Source organism: Aspergillus steynii, assembly GCF_002849105.1.
Source record: "Aspergillus steynii IBT 23096 chromosome Unknown P170scaffold_11, whole genome shotgun sequence".
NCBI lineage: Eukaryota > Fungi > Ascomycota > Eurotiomycetes > Eurotiales > Aspergillaceae > Aspergillus > Aspergillus steynii.
The window spans coordinates 259,924-283,865 of NW_020194408.1; the positions used below are offsets into that span (position 1 = coordinate 259,924).

The 23,942-nt window shown below is 55.5% G+C and overlaps 10 protein-coding genes across 10 annotated transcripts; 5 read left to right on the top strand and 5 right to left on the bottom strand.

Annotated features, from left to right (window-relative positions):
• Nucleotides 1-198: 198 nt before the first annotated feature.
• Nucleotides 199-1,418, top strand: P170DRAFT_418778 (WW domain-containing protein; the record flags this gene model as incomplete). The annotated part of the gene is made up of 2 exons (XM_024847238.1): nt 199-284; nt 343-1,418. 2 exons carry the CDS (start codon nt 199-201, stop codon nt 1,157-1,159), a joined length of 903 nt encoding a protein of 300 aa, XP_024698407.1. The 3' UTR covers nt 1,160-1,418.
• Nucleotides 1,419-1,688: 270 nt separating this feature from the next.
• On the bottom strand, nt 1,689-2,460 carry P170DRAFT_441558 (uncharacterized protein; the record flags this gene model as incomplete). Its single annotated transcript, XM_024850342.1, has 2 exons — nt 1,689-1,852; nt 1,936-2,460. Coding segments are annotated over 2 exons (644 nt in total), but the record flags the coding sequence as incomplete, so codon positions are not given.
• Nucleotides 2,461-2,733: 273 nt separating this feature from the next.
• On the bottom strand, nt 2,734-5,703 carry P170DRAFT_394418 (putative AMP-binding enzyme). The gene is made up of 5 exons (XM_024846060.1): nt 5,304-5,703; nt 5,040-5,231; nt 4,725-4,980; nt 3,082-4,663; nt 2,734-3,003 (listed from the first exon to the last, which is right to left on the bottom strand). Exons 2-5 carry the CDS (start codon nt 5,211-5,213, stop codon nt 2,898-2,900), a joined length of 2,118 nt encoding a protein of 705 aa, XP_024698409.1. The 5' UTR covers nt 5,214-5,231; nt 5,304-5,703; the 3' UTR covers nt 2,734-2,897.
• A 248-nt stretch (nt 5,704-5,951) lies between these two features.
• P170DRAFT_418789 (O-acetylhomoserine aminocarboxypropyltransferase/cysteine synthase family protein) lies at nt 5,952-7,594 on the bottom strand (the record flags this gene model as incomplete). The annotated part of the gene is made up of 6 exons (XM_024847239.1): nt 7,534-7,594; nt 7,431-7,485; nt 7,293-7,376; nt 6,863-7,222; nt 6,205-6,773; nt 5,952-6,141 (listed from the first exon to the last, which is right to left on the bottom strand). The coding sequence occupies exons 1-6, from the start codon at nt 7,581-7,583 to the stop codon at nt 5,952-5,954; spliced, it is 1,308 nt and encodes a 435-aa protein (XP_024698410.1). The 5' UTR covers nt 7,584-7,594.
• Nucleotides 7,595-8,296: 702 nt separating this feature from the next.
• P170DRAFT_514389 (MARVEL domain-containing protein) lies at nt 8,297-8,903 on the top strand (the record flags this gene model as incomplete). The annotated part of the gene is made up of 3 exons (XM_024855203.1): nt 8,297-8,381; nt 8,453-8,726; nt 8,792-8,903. The coding sequence occupies 3 exons, from the start codon at nt 8,297-8,299 to the stop codon at nt 8,901-8,903; spliced, it is 471 nt and encodes a 156-aa protein (XP_024698411.1).
• Nucleotides 8,904-10,090: 1,187 nt separating this feature from the next.
• Nucleotides 10,091-11,828, top strand: P170DRAFT_481062 (putative arginine transporter; the record flags this gene model as incomplete). Its single annotated transcript, XM_024853833.1, has 2 exons — nt 10,091-10,304; nt 10,357-11,828. 2 exons carry the CDS (start codon nt 10,091-10,093, stop codon nt 11,826-11,828), a joined length of 1,686 nt encoding a protein of 561 aa, XP_024698412.1.
• Nucleotides 11,829-12,898: 1,070 nt separating this feature from the next.
• Nucleotides 12,899-15,607, bottom strand: P170DRAFT_369900 (Nrd1 complex RNA-binding subunit; the record flags this gene model as incomplete). Its single annotated transcript, XM_024844935.1, has 6 exons — nt 12,899-13,408; nt 13,480-13,648; nt 13,711-14,752; nt 14,837-14,939; nt 15,161-15,406; nt 15,488-15,607. The coding sequence occupies 6 exons, from the start codon at nt 15,605-15,607 to the stop codon at nt 12,899-12,901; spliced, it is 2,190 nt and encodes a 729-aa protein (XP_024698413.1).
• A 1,548-nt stretch (nt 15,608-17,155) lies between these two features.
• cit1 (citrate (Si)-synthase CIT1) lies at nt 17,156-19,271 on the top strand (the record flags this gene model as incomplete). Its single annotated transcript, XM_024847240.1, has 8 exons — nt 17,156-17,275; nt 17,342-17,406; nt 17,474-17,558; nt 17,618-17,665; nt 17,720-17,780; nt 17,846-18,401; nt 18,497-18,797; nt 18,850-19,271. The coding sequence occupies 8 exons, from the start codon at nt 17,156-17,158 to the stop codon at nt 19,036-19,038; spliced, it is 1,425 nt and encodes a 474-aa protein (XP_024698414.1). The 3' UTR covers nt 19,039-19,271.
• Nucleotides 19,272-20,023: 752 nt separating this feature from the next.
• On the top strand, nt 20,024-21,463 carry P170DRAFT_441565 (putative mitochondrial DNA replication protein (Yhm2)). The gene is made up of 6 exons (XM_024850343.1): nt 20,024-20,127; nt 20,198-20,222; nt 20,290-20,308; nt 20,377-20,473; nt 20,558-21,230; nt 21,334-21,463. Exons 1-6 carry the CDS (start codon nt 20,049-20,051, stop codon nt 21,386-21,388), a joined length of 948 nt encoding a protein of 315 aa, XP_024698415.1. The 5' UTR covers nt 20,024-20,048; the 3' UTR covers nt 21,389-21,463.
• A 480-nt stretch (nt 21,464-21,943) lies between these two features.
• Nucleotides 21,944-23,797, bottom strand: P170DRAFT_418806 (ubiquinol--cytochrome-c reductase subunit 2). Its single transcript, XM_024847241.1, has 4 exons — nt 23,417-23,797; nt 23,168-23,342; nt 22,226-23,085; nt 21,944-22,152 (listed from the first exon to the last, which is right to left on the bottom strand). Exons 1-4 carry the CDS (start codon nt 23,678-23,680, stop codon nt 22,057-22,059), a joined length of 1,395 nt encoding a protein of 464 aa, XP_024698416.1. The 5' UTR covers nt 23,681-23,797; the 3' UTR covers nt 21,944-22,056.
• Nucleotides 23,798-23,942: the final 145 nt, after the last annotated feature.

Here is a 23,942-nt window from a genome sequence, read left to right on the forward strand (position 1 = left end):
TGGGTATATATACCTGGGGACGGCGATATACACCCGTCTACTAACTATATGATCCGCAAACGATTACGACAACCCTCATCTCCTTCCATCCTTTCCTCCACCCCCCAACTCCCCACACGCGCATCCATTCGAATCGCGCATCAAACCCGAACCCAGCCAGACTCCGCTGGGACTACAGAACCCCGCTAGAAAGGACTGATGTCATACGCACCGCCTCCTGGGCCTCCGCCTCCGCCTGTGCCGGAAGGATGGAAGGCTCAATTTGAACCCCGGTATGAGCAATGGTAAGAGCACGATACCCATGCGGATACGTCGGGGTAGGCTGCTAACCGATTTTCCCAGGTTCTTTGTAAACCTGCGCACTGGCAAGTCTCAATGGGATGCCCCCGAGGCCGCTGCCTCGGAAGAAAAGCTACACGAGGCCCCGAGCGAGCCGCCACCGTCTTACGACTCATCACAGGGCGGCTCATCTGCGACGACCACCCTTGGCGAGAAGTCTCTGGGATCCAATAACCCGTACAACCAAACGGATTCTGGAAACAGCACTCTCGAGAGCGACGCTCGTCTAGCCGCTCGCCTGCAAGCCGAAGAAGAAGCGCAGGCCCGGGTCAAGAGCCCTGGCAACCAAGATCCGGGCGCCGCGGCGGACTACTACGCGGAAGCCTCGCGACCTCTGCCATCGAATCACCGGGCCTCCCCGGCGGCGACGCCTTCGCAGAATACCGGGCCGGAAGAACCCAAGTCGCGCAGCAAAGGGTTTCTGAGTAAGTTGATGGGAAAGTCCTCCGCGGGTGGTGGTGGCGGCGGCGTCGGGTATGGGCGACCCCCTCCATCCATACCTTACCAGCAGCAGCAGCAGCAGCAGCCGGCACCGTTTTACGGTTATCCTCAAGGAGGGTACCAGGGTGGCTACCCTCCCCAGCCCGTCGGATACGGATACCCCGCGTATCCGCCGCAGGGTGGCTATTATCCCCCTGCGATGCAACAACAGCGGCGGTCCGGAATGGGAACTGCGGGTGCTGCGGCATTAGGTGTGGGTGGAGGGTTAATTGGCGGTGCTCTGCTAGCAGAGGCAATTGATGATCATCATGATTATGACGATTATGGCGGTGGTGATGACTATGGCGGTGGCGATGACTTCGGAGGCGGCGATTTTTAAGTCTGCCGTACCGTATGCGTCAGCTCGGCCATGGAAAAGGGACACACGATGTGCTATGAATGAAAGAGTGTATCAGTATTAATCGGTTTGGGGGGATTATTTATTCCATTTCCTTTTCAATTTTGACTCCTTGCTTTCCTAATGATTTCGTAAAGGCAGGAGGACATTGTCTGCACGGCTGGCATATGTGTTTTTCTTGATATTCCAAACCCTATTCGGTGCCATGGAGAAGATATGTTGGTGTAGATTGATTGGAACTAGATAAATCTATATGTTCAGCCTTCTGCCCCCGGCCCAAATCATTTGCGCCTCCGGGTTGAGTCGCCGCCGTCTCGGCCAGTCGATAATTCTGGGGATGCAGGGGCATCCGAGCCCGCCGCCGTTCGGGGAGCCGCGCCGGCCATCCACCCAGCAAGGTCGAAATTGCCGGGCGCAGCACCGCCGCCACTTGCCATGGCATTCCGTGTCGCGCCGGAAATGGGAGAGCTGCGAGATTGCTTCTCGAATTCGGCACGCATTTCGGGATCCACTGCGGGGGAGGGTTCAATGTTTAGCAAGCCCCTTGAGGTCACAATTAGGGTCGAGACAGCCGTAACTCACTGTTTTCCATCAATTTCGGCATTCCAAATGTAAATCCCAGGGCCACCAGGGCCATTAGAATCATAGGGTTCTTGAACAAGGCGAGAGGGGAGACTGGGGCGGGTTCATGTTGGTCAGCATCTGCATGTGTGTACATCCACGGGTCCGCATAATCCACAGGGGTGCCTTGTCCTCACATTTAGATCGTTCCTCGTAGAAAGCTCTCCTTGTCAGCAACTTGGCTTCCACCGTCACATCGCCCACCGGGGCTGCCGCCGCCTCGGAAGCGGCAGGATCGACGACAAACTTCTCGGTCCCACGATTGTCCCAGGGGTTTCCGCGAAACGTTTCCCAGATGCCCAGCACCGCACCATTGGCGGAGATGTCGACGCGATAAGGGGCGAAGACATATTCAGCACACCGAATGTCGAGCAAGTAGGACTGGGCTTGGGACTGGGACGAGGGCAGGTTCCGAAAGACGAAGGTCGCGGAGCGAGTCAGCGAGGCGCTCAAGGTGTGGGAGACAGACTCGGAGTTCTCCTTGGAGCGTTCAGACGACGGCAGGGAGGTCAAGGTGGCATGCGTCCCGGCCGGCAAGGCGTTGGGGTTGGGGAGCAGATTGGAAGGGGGGATGGTGACCGTTAAGGTTGAAGTCACCAGCGTTGCGGTAGCAGCAACGAGAAGCAGCAGAACCTGCAGAGAGCTATTTATCAGGCGCATCGTTGCTGAATGGGATGGTATAGAACAGGAAGCAAGAGAACAAGGGAAGAGAAAGGCGGAAAGGGAAGAGTTGGTTATGGCGATGGGGCTGCGGAAGGGAAAGACCAGAAGGCGGTACATCCTTGGATTAGTCTCGGCCGCAACCCCGACCGATTATTATTATTATTATTATTGATTCTTCCCTCGCAAGCATTCGGCGCTCAGCACCCCAGCATCCACAGGCCAGGAAGTGAGCTCTGACGAGATTCTACGGTACGGAGTAGGCAATCAAGCTTATGATCCAGCGTTCTCGCGATGTCTCCCGCTCAACGGTAGTAGATATGTACATGGCCTGTCAAAGTGAACCTCATCTTCCCCATCAATATCTAGTAACTCAAACCAATAAAATAACAGGAAGAAATATGTAAATATATAAATATATAGGGGAAACATCTCCGATCTACAGTTTGGCCCGAGGAGTAGACTGCTCCGCCGTCGCCTGGGCGTAGAGGTCATTCAGGAGTGTGCGGTACTGCTTTGCAGTGGGAGGGCGCTTCAGCTTGAGGCTGGAAAGGTGAGAAAAGCACGAGTCAGTTCAAGGTCCGATGGAAGGGATGCAAAATTAGCGCAGATGAACCACTTACGTTGGCGTCAACAGGTTGTTTTCCACGGTGAACGGGTCGAGCATCAAGGCACAGTTCTTGACCCGTTCATATCCGGCCAGCTTATGCTTCTTCGCCACCCGCTCAAGATCCTTCAGCACGGCTGCCCGAATCTTCTCGTTGTCCAGAACAGATTTGATGTCGGCCTCGTTGATGGTCCGACCGAGCACTTTACTGGCAAAGGGGGCGAACATATCGGGCTGGACCCCGAAGATGCCCACCAAAAACGTCTGGACGCTTTCGCCATGGATATACCCCTGGGCAAAGTACCCCAGCTCGGATAGGTAGACACCTTCCAGACGCTCCGGTGAAATGTACTCTCCCTGGGCCAGCTTCAGAACGTTCTTCCGGCGATCGATGATGACGATGCGGCCCTTGTCATCGATGGTGCAAACGTCACCGGTTTGGAACCACCCGTCTTCCGTGATCGCCTTGGCGGTCTCCTCCGGGTTCTTGAAATACTCGCGGAAAACATTAGGGCCCCGGAGGAGCAGTTCGCCCCGAGGGTACGGCTTGTCATCGACGGAGTAATCCATGTCGGGCAGAGAGGCCAAGCAAGCCTCCGTGCAGGGAGCGAGACGGCCACAGTTTCCGGCTGTAAGATCATGGGGGGACTGAGCGCAAGCCATGGCATAGGTTTCGGTGAGACCGTAGCCCTGGACGAAATTCACCCCGAGAGCGACTCGCAAGAAGTCGTGCAGCGAGGGATCCAGCGGCGCCGAGCCGGACACCATGGTTCTCGTGCGTTCCAAGCCCAAAGCGCTAGCAACCTTCTTTGCCCAGATGCGATCGTACAGAGCGTGGTGCACAGAGGATTTGGAAGGGTCGGGGGTTTTCAGGTTGGCCGTCTTCGTCGCGACGATGTGTCGCGAGAGCGCACCCTTGAAGCCGGGCTGTTCGGTGGTCGAAGCACGGATTGCGTTTCCGAAACGACTGTACAGACGCGGGACGGACATGAACCCCGTGGGTTTCAGTATCTTCAGATCGTCGACCAGCTCCACAATATTGCCATGAAAGTATCCAATCCGAGCGCCCGCCCAGAAAGCCGCATGCTCCGACAAACGTGCGTAGATGTGAGCGAGCGGAAGATAAGATGCCATCGTGTCACCTTTGGCTTGTTCGATTGTGACCAGAGCACCCGTAGTGGCGGCCACGGCGTTCTCGTGTGTCAAAACCACACCCTTGGGAGGGCCGGTCGTTCCAGAGGTGTAGTTGATGGTGACAATGTCCGAAGGCGAGGGCGAGTTGCAGGGACGATTGGCGGAAGCGCCCAACTCTTCAACCTGGTCCATCGTATAGATCGAAACATCTTGTCCGGCAGCCACCGACTCGAGAAGAGCCCGCTTCGAATGACCCGCCTGTTCGCCAGCGTCCAGCGGATCCAGACTGACAATCATCTTCAGATTGGGCAGCAGAGGCTTCAGCTTGAGCAAGGTGGGGATATGTGGCAGCGAGGTCACGACGCAGTAAAGCTCCGCGTGGTTGATGATGTACTCGGTAGCATCCGGTGCTAGCACATCGTAGATAGAAACAGAATAGAGACTTTGGGACATACACGCGAGATCTGCGATACCGGGTTCAGCGCCACGCCATCGGCGAGGGGAAGTTGGAGGAATTAATCATACCGGTGATCTGCCATTCGGGGCGGTTTTGACACCACAGACCAACACCATACTGGCCGGGACGGTGGCAGTCATGCTTCATATGTAATTCCACCAGACCGGCACCAAAGGTCGTCCGCCGCTGCTGGACTGTCTGATAGTCAATCCACTGGTACGAGCCGAACGTCTTAGTTTCGTGATTGTATGGGCGCCATCCAAGACAATGGTTTTTCGGAACACGGCGGGCGGTTGATTCGAATGCATCATGTGCGGTAAGGACCTAGAGGAGCGGAGATGAGCGCCGGCTACATACCAGGCGATGCCTTATTATGCACATACCTGCGGGTCCAACGTCTTCACGAGTTCCTTCTGGGCGGTATGGGCGCGATAGATTTTGCTCCGGCCGGGCTTTTCGGTTCCCGGCAAGGCGACGGAGTACGGAGCCCCTTGAGGGGGCTCTTGCCTCAGTTCGTTCGCACGAGCGAGGTGCGATGGTTGTTGAGCGAAAAGCATAATCGCGGCGTCTATGTTCTACCGCAGATACGGTCCAGTCAGCCCATGTCCATCCAAATCTCGTGGGCGCAACAATCCAGGCTAGCTCACCCAACAACACAAGTCTCCAGATGAATGAGGATGGCAAGTCGTCCTGAGTCCGACAGGATTCAAGATAAAAAGAAAAGGGGGTCGGGGACGTGGACAGAGTGGAGATAGGGGGGTCAAAGGAAGTCGGCGACAACGAAGGAATGAAAAGGAAGAAGAAGACGAAGAAAAAAAGGATGAATGAAGAGGTCCGGATAGTCCGTGATAATCAACACTTATGCAACGCCTGCGGGTCTCGGACGGACGCTGAGTGGATGACGGTTGACTTGCTCCATGCGACGCCAAACGAACCTCGGCATTTCCCCGTACGGGGGTAATTCCCCCGGTGGCGTGGAGGCAGAGATGCCGAGGATGGACGAAGGCTCAAGAAATCTCCAGATGAGAACTTGAAACTGGCGATGGCCTTCGCACGTGTGGGATTCATGTGAACGCCGGCCTTTCTCCCCCCCGGCTTTTCCACTTCCTCGATTTTTTTCTCTTCTTTAAGGTTTTTTAATTTGAACTTTGACTCTGACTTTTACGTTCATTTGGACGTTTGCGTTCAGGTTTACTTTCATTTTCACTTTCATTCGCAAAAATTAAAAAAAAAAAAAAAAAAAAAAAAAAGACGCTAAAGAAATCCAAAGAGAGACCAAAAATCAAACCTACCCTCTACTGCCTCAGAGCCCTCGCCGCCTCAAAAGACTGGGTGAAATCGGCAATGATATCGTCGATATGCTCGGTGCCAACAGAAATCCGGATGGCGTCCTCCGTCACCCCGGAATCCAGACGTTCCTGCTCGGACAGTTGCTCGTGCGTGGTCGACCATGGATGGATGGCCAGCGTTTTGGAATCGCCGACGCTGCGTCGGTCCGGTCAGCTCGCCATGTTCTGCTGCACTCGTCGGGGAAAGGCGAACACCTACTTGGCAAGATTGGAGATCAATTTAAAGCCGTCGACGACCTGGCTACCGGCCACTGCGCCGCCCTTGACACCGAATGATAAAACCCCGCCAAACCCACGCGTCAGATAGCGCCGGGCGGTTTCGTGGCTGGGGTGGTCTTCCAGGCCGGGGTACGAGACCCAACTCACGTTCTCGTTGCTCCGAAGCCAATCCGCCAGAACCCGTGCGTTCGCTGCATGTCGCTCGGCACGCAGGCTTAGCGTCTCCAATCCCAGCAACAGCTGCTGCGCAGCGAACGGGTTGAGTGCCGATCCTACGTCGCGGAGGATTTCCACGCGGACGCGGATCGCAAAAGCAAGCGGTCCGAAGGTCTCCCAGAATTTCAGGCCGTGGTAGCCCGGGGATGGCTCGACAAACTGCGGGAAGCGTGCGGCGTGTTTGCCCCAGTCGAATTTCCCGCTGTCGATAACAACGCCGCCGATGGTGGTTCCGTGACCCCCGATCCACTTGGTTGCGCTGTGGACGACTATGTCGGCGCCGTGCTCGACGGGACGACAGAAGTAGCCACCGGCTCCGAACGTGTTGTCAACCTAGACGGTGCCGGCCCAGGGATGGGGAGTTGTTAGTAGTCGCCTCTATAGTTCCGTCACCGGATGGGGGTGCTTTAGTCCGTGCTTACCACCAAAGGGACGCCCTTTTCGTGAGCAACCTTGGCAATGGCCTCGAAGTCCGGTACATTGTACCGAGGGTTTCCAATTGTCTCAAGGTAGACCGCCTTCGTGTGATCATCGATGGCAGCGGCGATGTCGCTGGGGTCTTCTCCCCGGACAAACTTGGTGTTGATTCCCAGACGAGGGAACAGGACCTTGAACTGGTTGTACGTGCCGCCATACAAGTTACTTGTCGACACGATGTTGTCGCCGGCATGCGCCAGCGCCGAGATTGCCATGAACTGAGCTGCCTGTCCCGAGGAGGCTGCCACGGCTGCGACTCCCCCTTCGAGGGCCGCGATTCGTTTTTCGAACACGTCCACCGTCGGCTAGGGAATAAGTGATGGTGAGCGACTCCCCGACTCCCGGGAACCAGACGCACGTCCCGTAGGTACTCACGTTCATGATACGGCTATAGATGTTGCCGAATTCCTGGAGACCGAAGAGTCTGGCGCCGTGTGCCGAATCATTGAATTGGTATGACTGCGGAAAAAGGTTAGTAGTTGCTACTAGGGAGTACCGGTTGACCAGACCTACCGTCGTGGCGTAGATGGGCACTGCACGGGAATTGGTGGCGGCGTCGGGTTCATGACTGGAGATGTTAGTAGTCGTCGTTGATTGAATCTGGGGAGGGAATCACCCGGCGTGTAGTTGGAGGGTTTCAAAATGAGGCTGCGGTGGATTGGCCATGGGGGACAGAGGATAGAGGATAGAGGACAGAGGATAGAGGATAGAGGACAGAGGACAGGGGATAGAGGATAGAGGATAGACAAACGCGGGGTCGAGTTGGATGGTCCTCATCGTCATTCATTGTCTACGCGGGCGATGGCGTGATCCAGCCGTCTCCGTCCATCATTTCCTCCGGTCTCTCTGGAGTATATCCCTGCGAGTCTCTCTGCCAGTATCGCCATCCTCCATCCTATAGATCTGCATCCTCTCCCCCGCTATTTTTAGTGCAATCAGGCAATGGCATTAATTTCTTATTCCTTGCCAATGGCCATGAGCTATGAAGTCATCCAGCGTGTGCAGCCCTTGCGCCGAGGCGCTTGTCGTCATAAGGCTGCCGCGTTAAATCACAAGCTTCTGCCCATCTTTTTGGCCAACAAACACCAATCAATTCCTGTCGACACGAGCGCCTCCTCGGGTCTCATAAATCAGGGACTGGCGGTCGGGCACGATGGCCGCCTTCTTTTCCAATCCTGCTTCCCTTCCGACAACTAACCACGGGTCCCACTGGTACTCTTCTTACCTACGCCTACGACCTATCCATCTCCCCAGGTCAGTCCGATGTCACATATGTCAAGACATTCCAGGGTCGGAGGACGTCTTTGATGGCTCTCGCGGGACTTGCGTCAACATGGGTCACTAACGAGCGACCCTAGACACCACCACCAAACCTCGCCATGGCTTGGAGCTTCCCCTGGATCTATCCCGTTCGGGTCATCCAGGTCATCTTCGCCATCATTGTTCTCGGGTTGACCGCATATAGTCCGTTGGAACCCCATCTGTCCACCCCGGGGTAGGGTCTCGGAATGGATCTCGTGCTAACCCCATCACAGTCATTAGCCTTTTCCGTGGCAGCGACACCGTCAACTTCATGCTCTTCAATGGGATCTGGACGGCATTTTTTGCAACGCCCTATCTCGCCCTTGCCCCGGTGTTCGCTCCGAACCTGGCGCATCGGTTTGTCATTCCGGCGGTGGAAGCGATCACCATGATCTTTTGGTTCGCCGGGTTCATTGCCCTGGGTGCTGCGCTGCCTCCTGCAGAATATTGCCACTGGAGCGCTTGTAACTCGGCGCAAGCGGCAACAGTGTTTGGAGCGTTCGAGTGGTGCGCACCTTCCCCCCCCCCCACCCAAATCTACCTGGCGACTGCAACTAACGTCGTCGGTATAGGGCATTGTTCGTGGCCACGACCGTGACGTCTGTTCTTGGCGCTCTGCGATCCCGATCGAACTCTCCTAGTACGAAACCTGCCCCTCAAACTTCTGCTCACGTTGGCGTCTAAACGACTGTATAGCCGCGGTTCCGTGACGGGGATTCTCTGCCGGCACTTGAGAACCAACAGGATAGGTAGGGCCTTGGGAGCCTCCATACCTAACCTTCTCTTTCGCTCCTCATTTCTTATTGTTGTTGCTTTTGCCGCCTTTCTTGATGACCGTAAATGTATACCCCCTGTGTTCCATGTGTATTCAGAAATCAATAGCAAGTACTAGGGTGTTGGGCGTGGTGTTGGATGTTGACTCTTGACTCTTGAACACATATATATAACTCTATAGTAATATAATAGATGACGTGGCAGGCATCTGCAAAATGTAAAGCCTCGCAGGGAAAGATTCCCTTCGATTCGGGAGTCTCCGGCGGCAAAACCGTTCGTTTTTCCCGCCACCGCACGTTCCAGATCTGAATTCCACGGTCGACTCGACGCGAAAAAAAAATTCTTTCCTCCCCACTCCACTCATCGCCGGCCCACTTTGCCCGCCGGTCCTCTCCCATCCTGCGAGATGGCAAAAATGATCCGAAAACCTACCTAGGGCAACCACATGGAGATGGGAGAAGCAAGGGGGAAAAGGATAAGGCAAACGAAATAAGGATAAGAAAGAAAAAAAAAAAAAGAGGAGCCCTATCTAATGCTATTTCTATTAGTCCGGTCTCTGATTCAACTTGTCAAGCCGATCCTCCATCAACGTTGCATTCGTCCCAGGTACTAGTGCTTGACGAGAGACGACTGCCGCTCATCTCAGTCATTCCTTTTACATAACATCTTCCGGTCCTGAGTACATAATTTCATTATCTCCATCTCTGTCATTCGTCATTCGTTTCTATCTCTGATATATCGGCTGTCGAAAGAGGGGACGATTGGCTGTTCTTGCTATAAATCATCGCCTTGGCTCCCTTGGATTAACCAGTCCTACTCCACCACAGGAACTTGAGTCGGCGGAGCAGCACCTCTTTTTTTTTTTTTCTTTTTTTCTTTTTTTCTTTTTTTCCCCTTCCCGAAGAGACAGCGAGCCAAATTACATTTCAGAAAGCCCTGGGTGGTGACTCAAGCGTGTTTCGGTGGAGCCGGGAATTAGACCTTCCTGTTCACCTTTCCTCACAACCTTGACACATTTTTTTTGGGGGTTCCCCGACACTTTCCATTCATTCAGCACGTTTCTTCATCGACACCAATTGGACTGTCGACGGCCAAGCATGGCCTCTGAGAACGAGGTCAACACTGCGCCGAAGTTCGCTGGCGACAAGGGCATAATGCCCAACGAGGAAGCCGTCCAGTTCGAGTCTCATAACGCGTCCCCAGATGTACACGATGTGGACTGCGAGAAACATGGCGCAAGCCGCGAGTCCAATCCGCTCCCCGATCTGAAGCGGAAGCTAAAGAGCAGGCATTTGCAGATGATTGCTATTGGTAGGTCTTGAACACATGTTCCCTCCAGTATCAAGTCCTGACCTGTGCCTAGGTGGTACAATTGGAACAGGTCTCTTTATCAGCAGCGGTACTGCGATTGCCAGCGCCGGTCCCGTCGGTGCACTCATCGCGTACCTCTTCGTCGGCACGATCGTTTACTCCGTCATGACCTCAATGGGAGAAATTGCAACCTACATCCCAATCCCCGGTGCCTTTACGTCCTATGCCGCTCGCTTGATTGACCCCAGTCTGGGTTTTGCTATGGGCTGGATCTATTGGTTCTCTTGGGCCAGCACCTTCGCACTTGAACTGACGGCCACGGGGCTGATCATACAGTTCTGGGATGAGGACATCAATATCGCTATCTTTATCGCCATCTTCTGGGTTGTGATCACCCTCCTGAACTTCCTGCCCGTCAGCTTTTATGGGGAATTGGAGTTCTGGTTTGCCAGCATCAAAGTCCTCACTGTGATTGGATTTATGGTTTTCGCAATTTGCATCAATGCCGGCGCCGGCGGGAGGGACTATATTGGGTTTCGCTATTGGGTTAACCCCGGTCCTTTTTCGCCGTACGAGCATGTCTCGCCCGATTCGACTGCCAAGTTCGTGGGCTTCTGGGCGGTGCTTATCAAGGCCAGCTTTTCGTACCAGGGCACCGAGTTAGTCGGTATCGCTGCCGGTGAAACCGAGAACCCTCGCAAGACCGTCCCCTCTGCCATTCGCAAGACCTGTTTCCGCATCCTATTCTTCTTCGTCTTGACAATCTTTTTCATCGGTATCCTGGTGCCCTACACTAACGAAAGCCTCCTCACGGACGGCAATGATGCTAACTCCTCGCCCTTTGTCATCGCCGCCAGGTTGGCCGGTGTCAAAGTCTTGCCGGACATCATCAACGCGGTCTTGCTGACGGTGGTGCTTTCTGCTGCCAACTCCAACGTATACAGCGGAAGCCGTATCCTGATCGGCTTGGCCCAGGAAGGGTTTGCGCCGCGTTGGTTCAAGATGACCACGAAGCAAGGTGTGCCGTACTTCAGCGTGGCGTTTACTGCCGCCTTTGGTTTGCTTGGGTTCATGAACGTGTCCAATGCTGGCAGCACGGTATTCAACTGGCTTCTGAACATTGCCGGCGTTGCCGGCATCATCACTTGGGCGTCGCTAAATGCTTGCCACCTGGCTTTCATGCGTGCTTTGAAGGCTCGCAACATCTCCCGTGATCTTGTGCCCTACAAAGCTCCTTGGCAGCCATGGTATGCCTGGTACGGACTCTTTTTCAACGTCCTGATCACTCTGACCCAAGGGTTCACTGCCTGGATCCCGACCTTCAACGTGACCGACTTCTTCATTGCCTACATCAGCTTGATCCTTTTCGTGGTGTTGTACGTGGGCCATAAGATCGTCTACCGCACGTCTTTCGTTCGCCCTCTCGAGGCCGACATCGATACCGGTCGCACCCCGGTGGAGAATGAGTCGTGGGAAACGACGGCGCCGACTACGAAGTGGTATCACAGGCTGAAGCTCGGCTAGGCCTTTTTATTGCATGTCGCGGGGATGTGATCAGGGGATGAGAAGGGGAAACTTTCACCCAGACTTGTTCTACAACGATCTATTGCACATACAACAGGCTGCATTGAGGAATGATTTTACGGTGTAGGATCGGATCAAGAGGCTAGGAAGAGCGTCGCGCCGGAAGGCGGACACCTCAGGCGAATGTCTCGGCCTACTTCCTAATCAATTTTTGTATAGTATTCAGTGATTGTTTTCTTGTTTTGGCATTGGCATTGGCATTGGCACGGAGTTGGGTGAAGTCGTTGCTTTGGGATATTCACATATATATATCCTTTGTGTTTTAGTACTGTATAATTCAATATATCTACTACCTACATTCTATCGGACTACCACGTATATATATCCCGTGTCCAGCCACAACAGTGACTCGACCAGAGTTTCTACTCGTGGCAATGGAGAATCGTACAATAGCGAGGGTATGTAAGAAGAGGTATCAAAATAATTGAGTAACACTAGTTCGACTGACGTGGAAATCGCAGATACATGAAACAGGTTTGCTAGTTTTATAGCATGCAGCGAATAAATTCACAAGACCACCCAAATCCAAGGACGTAGAAAGAGAACAGTCGTGTACAGGAACGGGGGGACACAAGAGAAAAACCCCATGGGGAAACGAAATAAAGCGGAAGATGAAAACGACGAAGGAAAAAGGACGGAGGAGCAAAAGAAAAAAAAAAAAAAAACAGCACCTCAATCCGCCTAAGGACTAGCCAAGTACATTCCTCGTATGCCGAAGACCGAGGAACCGTGTCAATAGTTTAAAAGCATCGCGTTAACGAAGCAGCAATTCGCGAGCAAATACCGAGAGTCTTGACAACCCATACATGATTAGTTGCCCGACCTCAAGAGAAACAAAAGAGACAGAAAAGAAAAGCAACCCATTTTTTTTGAGACAGAACATAAAAGATAAACCCCCCTTCAAGAGACCGTCCTGAAGCTCGAACGCCAAGTTCCCAGATCAAAAGAGGATTTACAGCGGAAGAGAAAAGAAGAGAAAGAAAACGGGGATGGATCAAGAAGCCACCACATCAGTTACCTCCCTGGCCAGGAGGCGGGGGCTGCGCGGAGCCACCGGAGCCCGCCTGCGCTCCGCCCATCATGAAACCCGGGGGAAACATGCCGGGGATGGGGACGGAAAAGCCGAAACTGGGCACCGTGGGAGGCACGCCGACATTGTTGGCACTGGCGACATCGCGGTCCGCGTGGCCACCGCCCATGGCGCCCATGCCCGTCGGGGGCTCGCGCTCGGGACGGCGGAAGCGATCTTGCTGCGAACGGGAGGAAACCGGGCCACGCTTGCCGCCAGTGTCGGTGGCAATCCGACGACTGATGGCTTTCGACGAAACTCCAGCCCCGATCTCAATATCCGGCTCTTCGACAACCATGCCGGGGTCGATGGGCGCTCCGCCCGTTCCGCCATACTCGGCCGTCAACATCCACTTGCGATCGGCTTCGGTGAGTCTGTCGATTGGAATGATACTGATGCCGGTCTGGTAGTCACTGCAGTCGCGCGGTCCAAACCCCACGCCCCATCGAGTCTGCAACCGGTCAGCGCACGCCACAAGGGGGTTGGGGGGAAGATAAGAGATAAACAGCCTTGAGAACTTACCCGAAGTTGCATATCGCCGGACCGGTACGATTCCATGCCGTCGCGAGCCCGGATGGCATCGGTGCGGCTGATCATTTTGATGAAAGCGTGGCGTTTGTCGATGTTCACAATACAAGTCTGAACGATGCCGAATTTGCTAAACAGCGCGCGAAGCTGAGACTCGGAGGAACTGGTGACCGGCAACGTTAGTGGAATTGAAAGACCGATGGTTGACTGATTGAGGAGACTTACGTGACACCGCCCACGAACAGGGTCCGGCTGAGGACCTTGATGTGATTCTGACCGATGGAGTAGTCCCACTCGATCTTCTTTTCGCCGGGAGGAGGCAAGGCCGGGTCCTTGCGGGGGGAAGGAGAGCGACGTCTGCGTCCGGGCGGGCTGCGTTGGCGATAGTCGTTGCCGCGACGGCCGCGCGGATCGCCACCGCGGCGACCGGGCGAGTCGCCGTGATACTCGCCATAGACGGGGCTGTCGCGACGACGCGGAGGCGAGGGCCGGCGGTCCCAGCCGGGCGAGCGAGAGCGACCGCGGTGATACTGGCCGGGCGGCGACCGCATGAAGTCGCGCGGATCGCGCTCGTAGTCTCGAGCCTGCGAGTCGGGGCGGCCCCAGGCACCGACGGACTGGCCGGGCAGGTTGAAGCCGGGCGCCTGGCCGGCCGTCATGTTGGTCAGGAGCTGCAGGGCGGGGACCCACTGCTCTTGCGGGATTCCCTGCGCGGCCAGGGCCTGCAGGAGCTGGAGCTGCTGCTGCAGTGGATCCGGCGCCATGGAGGGCGTTTGCTGAGTCGGGGCTGCAGTCGCCTGCGGCAGTAGCGCCGCCAGCGGGTTGGGAGCCGCGGCCAGCGGATTGGGGGTCTGGCTTTGGCTCTGCGGCTGAACCAGCGCTGGGTTGGGACCGGGGACGCTGCCCAAAGCCGCGAACGGGGTTCCCATCGCCCCGGAGGCATAGGGATTTACGCCGGCCTGCCCGTTGGAAGAGTGCGAAACGGGATCTACGGATGACGGCATGGGAGGCGGGACGGTACTCGGCTGGCCCAGCGCATGAAGAGGGTTAGTCGGCGGCGCCACTGGCGGCGCCGGCGCCGGCGCTGCGGTGTTCTGCTTGGCCATATCTGCCAGAGCCTTCAGGATGCTGGACGTGTCGGGCGCCGACGCACTCGCGCCGTTTGCCGGTTGCTGCGACTGCGACTGCGACTGCTGCTGCTGCTGCTGGCCGCCCAGCGGAATGTAGTTCGGGGCCGGAGACCCTTCCGGAGTGGTGGATTCCACATCTATCGATACCACATCAGACGGACATGCTCGACCTCGCAGTCAACGACGCGAGAAAGGAACGTGGGGGAAGGGAGACGGCTTACTGTGCGATGAGGGCGCATTTAGTTTGTCCTTGAAGGACGCAAGCATCGGGGCGGGAAAGGTGTATCCGCGCTCCCAGATATCAACCAGTTTCCTGATTTTTTCCTATATGAAGCCACGAGCCAATACGTAAGTTGCACTATTCGCCACGAGGAAACGGGACAAGGGTCTAGGGCGCAGGCAAGTTCTATGTGGCGGGAGATACGTAAATCAAGACTTATAAAGGCGGGATGCGAGCAGAGATCACCGCCGCGTCCCGGCCCTATGCATGCCCGCCAATCTCGAGGAACTTGGCCGCTTCTTCGCATCGTGCATCTAGTGCGTACCTTTTGATCTTCGGGAGCATTGTTTATGATATCAGTCATCAAGACAGGTAATAGTTCGGTCACTCTGTTAACGCCCGCGGCAAAGGTTCCATCCGGCGCCGCGCTGCCAGGCGGCTGGCCGGCCTTGCGCGCTGCTTCTACCCACTGTCGAGTTACAGAGTCTACGACATAGAGTACGCCCAATTTGTGTGTTCCCGGTGCCTTTTTGAAGTGTGTATAGATCTTCTGGATGAGGACGGATTCATTCTGCGGCGCACGACGCTCGTTAGCCTGGGCGCTCCTCTCGTCAAGCACGACGCGGGCGGAAGGGGGAAGGAGATGCATTACCTGGACGTTCGCCGTACACAGCGACGTGATACTGTTGATCTTGGACCCCGAAACTCCCGGGGGCTTCAGGGCCAGCATCGACTGGAGATAGCTATCCAGCTCTGCTACAGCAGAAGACATGGTGAAAGGTGGATTATTTGGGGTTGGAAGCCCGGGTCCAGTACGGAAAGGAACGGAAGAAAGGTGGCCCAAGACTGCTTGATTATCGCTGCAGGCTGAAGGAGGTCAAGGGATGACTGAGGATACCAGGGACCAGGTCGTTTCTACCGGGAGATCCAGTACTGTATGGAGATAGGATATTGTGATGTTTTCTTAAACGAGTGAGAGCGACGTCTTAAGCGGACTCCTGATCGTGTCACTACGGACTTGCGAGCGTACACAGGCACCCACAGGAGAATCCCGCCTACAGCTGGAACACAGCCAAGCGATCGTGTCCAGAGCTTTGCGACTCGCGAACGAGCACGTGTACACGGATGTACGAGCTAAAGGTGAGAGAAGTAAAAGAACCGAGAATGAGCGAAGCAGGCCAACAAGTGAGGTGGAAATGGATGAAGTTACGACGCAGATGCGAGTGACGTGGTGGATGTCAGGAAGGAGATGGACGTCGATGAAAGAGAAGAAAGGAGGAGAGCATAAAGAGGGAAGGAGTTTGACGAGGAGGAGGTCAGGTGAGCGAAAATTTCCCTGCCGGCGCTAGTCCACGACGGGCAGCCCGGCGGCCTCAGGCGGCGACACTGGCACGTGACCACCGCCCGGGTCTTACTCAGCGCGGCCGGTGAATCAAACCGGCGACGGACGGCGGATGATTCGTGTCAAGAAAGGGGGAGTTCCACCGCCAGATTCTTACGGCCGTGACTGCCTCCCCATCATGGAACATGCCTCTTCCCTGGAATTGTGACCATTCATCGGAGTAGGTAGTACGGTACCTAGATACTCCGTATATTACGGCGGAGGATGGAAGTAGCGATTGGCGGCCTGAGAGATCAGGATGGCGATACGCCGACGTCATCCATCAGCACTACTCCGTTTACGGAGTGCCGAGATCGTCAATTAATGTAGGTCTAACTCTAACGTTGAGAGGGAAAACAAAAGCCAACAATTCGGTCGGCTTAAAGAAACGAGAAGCAAAGAAAGTTAAACAAATCCGAAGGATCGTATCTCGCAGATATCCGAGTGGTTGAAGGTGTTCCTTCCTCCGTAGCCCCGTAGATAAGATCCCAACGTGATCGGAGTGCTGCTACTCCGGGGAAGGATGGATGTGTACAGAGTAGAGTGGAAATTCATGCCCCGGAGAACAGGAAACAATGAAATCGGCGACTCTGTGGACAGGAGGATGGCACCCATATACCTCCAGCCCAGGGACTCCGTATACTCGCTCAGGAATCGATGACAGAATAAAACTCGGGAGACCGGGACGCCTTGGGAGTAGCTCGCGTTACCGTACAATACCCACTCCCGCCCGCTGCCTTGCCTCGGTGCCGGTTGTTACCGTATAATCCGCGTACCGGCTGTACCGTTACGGCCAGATGGAAAAAAAGGGCCGCCGAAAGAGCTTCTCCCGAATCTCCTTAGCATCTTTTTCTTTCTTACCTCTCTTTTCTCCCTTCCTCACCCTCCTCTCATTCTCCATCACTTCTTCAACCACATCCCCAAGGTTGCTTGATCATCATGGCCTCTACGTTGAGACTTGGAACCTCCGCCCTTCGTTCCTCCACCCTCGCCGGTAAGCCGGTCGTTCAGTCGGCCGCCTTGAATGGCTTGCGCTGCTATTCTACCGGCAAGGCCAAGGTACGTTCGGATCGTTCGGCCGCTGTCCTGGGCCATCTTTGCTAACCTCGTCTGCTCTCAATCTAGTCCCTGAAGGAGACTTTTGCCGACAAGCTTCCCTCCGAGCTCGAGAAGGTCAAGAAGCTCAGAAAGTACGCACCTCTCCTACACCGGAACAACCCTACTGCCATTGCTAACCACACAATCGAAAACTTGCAGGGAGCATGGCCACAAGGTGATCGGTGAGGTCACCCTTGACCAGGCCTACGGTGGTGCCCGTGGTATCAAGGCCCTGGTTTGGGAGGTGCGGATCAACTCCCATCGGACTCGTCTCCCCTGCAAACACCGGCTAACTTCACATAGGGCTCTGTTTTGGATTCCGAGGAGGGTATCCGCTTCCGTGGCCGCACTGTAAGTCTTAGAACGCCTATATCGTCGAATTTCCAAAATCTAACAATCGCCTAGATCCCCGAATGCCAGGAGCTTCTTCCCAAGGGCCCCGGTGGCCAGGAGCCTCTCCCCGAAGGTAAGAGAAAATCGGCCGACAGGGAACGGTACAATCCATCTTGTGCCGTTGCTAATAGACTGCAGGTCTTTTCTGGCTCCTGTTGACCGGCGAGATCCCCTCTGAGCAGCAGGTTCGCGACCTGTCTGCTGAGTGGGCTGCTCGCTCTGATCTCCCCAAGTTCATTGAGGAGCTCATCGACCGCTGCCCCAGCACTCTCCACCCCATGTCCCAGTTCTCGCTGGCCGTCACTGCCCTCGAGCACGAGTCTGCCTTCGCTAAGGCCTACGCCAAGGGCATGAACAAGAAGGACTACTGGAACTACACCTTCGAGGACTCCATGGACCTCATTGCCAAGCTTCCTACTATTGCCGCCAAGATCTACCGCAACGTCTTCAAGGACGGCAAGGTCGCTCCTATCCAGAAGGACAAGGATTACTCCTTCAACTTGGCCAACCAGCTCGGCTTCGGCGACAACAAGGACTTCGTTGAGCTCATGCGTCTGTACCTCACCATCCACTCTGACCACGAGGGTGGCAACGTCAGCGCCCACACCACCCACCTGGTCGGTAGCGCTCTGAGCTCCCCTATGCTCTCTCTGGCTGCCGGTCTCAACGGATTGGCTGGTCCTCTGCACGGATTGTAAGTTAAGACAACATGAAAAAAAAAAAAAAAAAAAAAAAAAGAGGGGGGATGGAAACAAGAATGGTATGGCTAATAGTTACTTTTCACAACAGGGCCAACCAGGAGGTGCTTAACTGGCTCACCAAGATGAAGGCCGCCATTGGAAACGACCTCAGCGACCAGGCCATCAAGGACTACCTGTGGTCCACCCTGAACTCCGGCCAGGTTGTTCCTGGCTATGGCCACGCCGTCCTCCGTAAGACGGATCCTCGTTACGTTTCCCAGCGCGAGTTTGCCCTTCGCAAGCTTCCTGATGACCCCATGTTCAAGCTGGTCAGCCAGGTTTACAAGATCGCCCCCGGCGTCTTGACCGAGCACGGCAAGACCAAGAACCCCTTCCCCAACGTCGATGCCGTAAGTTCTACTCCCTGGCCCGCCTGCAATACGGATACTAACTTCGGTCCAGCACTCCGGTGTCCTCCTGCAATACTACGGCCTGACTGAGGCCAACTACTACACCGTCCTGTTCGGTGTCTCCCGTGCCCTTGGTGTTCTTCCCCAGCTGATCATTGACCGTGCTCTGGGTGCCCCCATCGAGCGCCCCAAGAGTTTCAGCACCGAGGCCTACGCCAAGCTGGTCGGTGCCAAGCTCTAAACTCGCTCTATGAATTGTAAAAGACGGAGGAGATGTATTTTGTTATGATCAAATATCACATTGTATTATTTTTCCTGTGTTAGAATTCTTTTTTTTTTTTCACACCTCTTGCCTTTTTCGTTTTAATAAAACTGGGACGCGATGAGTGTTGGGGGTTTGAGCTCTATACTCCGTACTAGTACTATGAATGATAGAAACTAGGTTCGCGTGGGCCTGGTAGCGTGCGGCACTGGAAATCGTTGTCCACCTTTAATCCACATATCCGGACTCCGGGTGTAGTGCACGAGCCGGGTGGTTTTTCCCTGTTTCTGGTATGTCAGGGCATGAGGAAGAAAATCCAAGTAGTAAAAGAAACCAGCGAGAACCACGACGAGGATACGCTTCCTCCGTACTCCGGAGAGGGCGGACTCCTCCGGAGGGCAATCCTGCTCATCTGCTCATCCTGCCGGAGTCGTCCTGGGCGGACCGAGCCCGAGAAAGGGGGCCGCTGGACTGGGATGTACTTCGTAGATAACAGTCCGCGGGTCTCAACCGATCGCGCCAACTGTTGGGAGGGCCCGGTTTGCTCCGCGAGCGCAACTGCGGGCCTCGGGTCAACCACACCGCCAGCCCGCAAGCGGCTTAGCGGCTCCCCAATTGTTTTGTTTTCTTGGGGAAATCCGTTAATTTTAGATTTGGCGACTTCCGCCCGGCGCTGCGCCTGAGGCTGCCACCCCGGCCCGTCGTTGTCCCGGTATTATTGGCGACGGCGGCTATAGTCGACCTGCTAGTTGCTCGCAGGCACTCAGCTGCCTCCGACGCCGGTTATATTTCCCTCCCATTCCTTCTCTCTCTTCTCCTTCCTCCGTCACCCATCTCTTTCTCACCTTCGAATCTCCCTGGCTTACTTGCTCCTGCTCGTCCCTGTCGCTCCCATCGCGCACTCCCTTCGATTTCCTGTGATCCCTTAGGCGACGAAGCCCCCTACATCCCTTGGTCAGGGCCCCTTTCAGTGCTCCCCAAGGCTAGACATGTCTACTGCTACTGCCGGAACGGCCTCTACTGGCCCCACGCTCGAGAAGAAGCCCGTGAAGTTCAGCAACCTGTTGCGTATGTGATCCCTTCCCGGCCGCAACCCGATGGAGACCATCGTTCGGTGCTGATGCCAGATTTACCACAGTGGGCGCTGGGCTCAACATGTTCGAGTAAGTTTCTTCTCCATAGATGCTCTTCCACTTGCCATACCGGCCGGATGCTGACACGCGACCGTAGGGTCACCTCTTTGGGACAGGTAATTCCAATCTCTCGGACCCGCATGCCTGGGGCTCTCGAGCATTGCTAACTTTTGGAAATAAAAAGCCACTGGAAGTGATCAAGACAACCATGGCTGCGAACCGGGGCGACAGCTTCGCCGGCGCTATGGGTCGGATATGGGGTCGTGGCGGGATCCTCGGTTGTAAGTGACATTCTCCTCCCCCCGCCTGGGGTCCGTCCTCCGACTAGTGTGGGGTGTCACGGCTAACGTGGGATAATCTTGTAGATTATCAAGGTCTCATTCCGTGGGCCTGGATTGAGGCCTCCACCAAGGGCGCCGTCCTCCTCTTCGTTGCGTCCGAGGCGGAGTTCCGTGCCAAGGTTCTCGGTGCCCCTGACTTCCTCGCCGGTATCACCGGAGGTATGACCGGTGGTATCGCCCAGGCGTACGCAACCATGGGCTTCTGTACCTGCATGAAGACCGTCGAAATCACCAAGCACAAGATGGCGGCCCAGGGTGTAAAACCCCCGAGCACTTTCGCGACCTTCGCGGACATCTACCGCAAGGAGGGCATCCGAGGCATTAACCGTGGTGTCAATGCCGTCGCCATTCGTCAGACCACCAACTGGGGATCCCGATTCGGTCTTTCCCGTTTGGCAGAGTCGGCGATCCGCAAGGTCACGAACAAGACCGAGGGAGAAAAGCTGGGTGCCTTCGAGAAGATCCTGGCTTCCGGTCTGGGCGGTGGTCTCTCCGCCTGGAACCAGCCCATCGAAGTCATCCGTGTCGAGATGCAGAGTAAAACCGAGGACCCTAACCGGCCCAAGAACCTGACCGTGGGCAAAACCTTCAAGTACATCTACGACACCAACGGCATCAAGGGTCTTTACCGTGGTGTCGCTCCCCGAGTGGGACTGGGCATCTGGCAGACTGTTTGCATGGTGGCGCTCGGTGACATGTGAGTTCTCCTCTTCCTTTCCCCGTCGTTTCGTTGGCGAATCCCATGTGATTACCGAGGGTCCGAGTGATGCTAACCTGTGGGTCTCCGTTCTGCCGAATAGGGCCAAGGAAGCCGTCGAAAAACTGACGGGCGACCAAGTCACTGCGAAGCACTAGAGAAGGTTTGAAATACCCTTCTGCCATGCGTGGCCTGCCATGCGGCTCTGCATCGAACGGACTTTGGTCGGGGAGGGTATCAATCGGTCAAGCATTGAGACCAGCTGGGCAGCGGGCACCAGTGGCCGTATAATGCCGCCCAAAAACAGAATAGACTCTTGAGATTCGAGCAGCAGTGGTCCGCCGGGCCTATCCATCTATGAATATAACTAATTGCGTGATCCTGTGTCACCGGTCATTCAGTAGCATTGTCGTAGTGAACCCATCACCGTAGCCCTTATCATGATCTAAACGTGTCTATTGGACAGTTAGACTGCCAACCTCCCATGTAGACAACTGCTGATATGAACATATATTTTTCTACATATAACATATATATATATACTCTTCAAGACTTGCTAATGGTTTTAAAAACATGTTCTACATCTGATCTGGCAAGTACACTACTGCTCTGACGACATAGCCTAGCAGGAGAAACCAGCAAACGAGCACATGGGAGCAGATCGAATAAGGTACAGTTGTATTACAGTCACACAACGAGCTACAGCCACATAACAAAAAAGATATCTGCGAAGATGGATCTAGACACATAAGAAGAATGAAGCAGCGGGGAGGGAAAGGCGGGGACGCTTTTTTCCAAGCCAGTCTAAGGATGTAATGTATACATTTTAAACGGTCAGACCCAAGTCCTCGGCGTACGGGAGCTGGAAGAGGTCTCCAACGGCGGCGACGGAGGCCTTGCCAGAAAGGAAGGACTTGGCGGCCTGTGCGAAGAAATGATGCGTTAGTCTCCGACTCTCCGACGGGATCTGAAAAAGCGAGACCAAAGAAACTTACCTCCTTAACCTGAGCCTCGGTGACACTGTCGATGCCCTGGGCGATCTCGCTGATCTGGTACGGCTTGCCACCGTGGACAAGAGCAGATCCGCTGGCCTCAAGACCAGTCTCAAGGGTCTGGGCAGATTCGAGAGCACGGAACTTGGCCAGGGCGGTGGCCTTCTTGATATCCTCGCTGGCGATCTCGCCGGCGGCGGCCTTCTTGAGGAAATCGACGGTGTTCTTGCTGGCGGAAGCAACCTTGTCGGCCTTGCCGGAAAGCGTAACGGTGAAAAGACCGGCGTCGGAGTAGGTGTGGTTCTGGGTGGAGGCGCGGACCTGAGAGAAGCCCTGGGTGGCCTGCGAAAGGAGAGAGAAGCCAGGAGTCCACTTGATGGTGGACTCACCGCCGAGAAGGGCAGCGAGCACGGAAGCCTCGGGCTTGTAGCCAGAGGTTCCGAAAGCGCTGGAGCCGGGGAAAGCGATCACAACGGCGTTGCCAGCCTTGGAGGAGATACGCTGCTCACCTCCGTAGTACTTGGAGGCGCTGGAGGGCTTCACCTGGTACTGGCTGGCGCTACCAGTGCTCGGGAGCTCCTTGAAAAATTCGCCAACCCACTTGGACAGGTCGGCGGAGTTGGGGCCACTACCAACAAGGGCAATGTTGGACTTGGCGTAGGCCTGCTGGGCATATTCGAGCAGGGCCTCGGCAGAGAGGTATTTCTCGAAGGGGACGGCGAGAGAGGGAGTGATGGTCTCACCCAGACCACGGTGGAAAGCCAGAGCGTGGGCAGCGTCAACAGCGAGCGCCTCGGGGTTGGCCGAAAGGGCTTGTTGTCTGTACTTCAGCAGCTTGAGGACGACCTCATCCAACTCGTGGGCTATCAAGGAGAGGCGGAAAAAAACCAGGTTAGACCCATCTTGCTCGATCATTGGGGATGATTGAGGCCGTCGTCCACTTACCAGCAAACTTGGTCTGAGAAGCAACCTCGGCCAACAGCTCCGCGAAGTAAGGGAGGTCATTGGAGAGGAACTTGGCCTTCAAGACGATGTTTTCACGCGTATGTGACGAGGAAACTTCACCGCCCAGCAGTTCAACCTCCCGAGTAATCCGCAATGCCGACCGTTTGAGCGTAGTCTGTCAATTGAAAGGGATATCCCGTTAGAGTCCAGACGATCAGGGCGCGCTGCCATTGCGTGTTGGGAACGAACCTTGAAGGCGAAGTATTCGAGGGCGTCGGCGAAGCCAGGGAAAGGCTGGTAACGGGGGCCGGCCTTTGCAACCAGTGCGAGGGTGCCCGTCGGGCCCGCAACCTCTCTGTTGGCGACCTTCACACCGGCAGACTCAGAGACGTCGTACTGGAGGCCGGGGGTGACGGCAGAGGCCATGCCCCGACGGCTGCTGGCGGCAGCACCAGAGCACTGCTGGAGCGCACGGGGCGCATTTCGGCTGAAAGTAGACCGCGATAGCATCATCGCATGTGTAGGAAAAGAACTGGAGGAGAGGAAATGGAGGCAGCCGGAAGGCTTGACAGCAATTGGGAGGGCGGTGGGGGAAGAAGGGGGAGGAGGAGAGGAGCAGAGCCAGGCGGGTTGGAAACGGATGTCTGAAAAGCTTCAAGATGGCCGCCGGCCTTGATTACTCGCGCGCTGATTGGCCCAGATGGCGAGCGCGGGCGGAACCGGCGCTTCGCCGTCAGGTGACGCCACGTGACCGCACGTGAGCCGGCGATAAGAA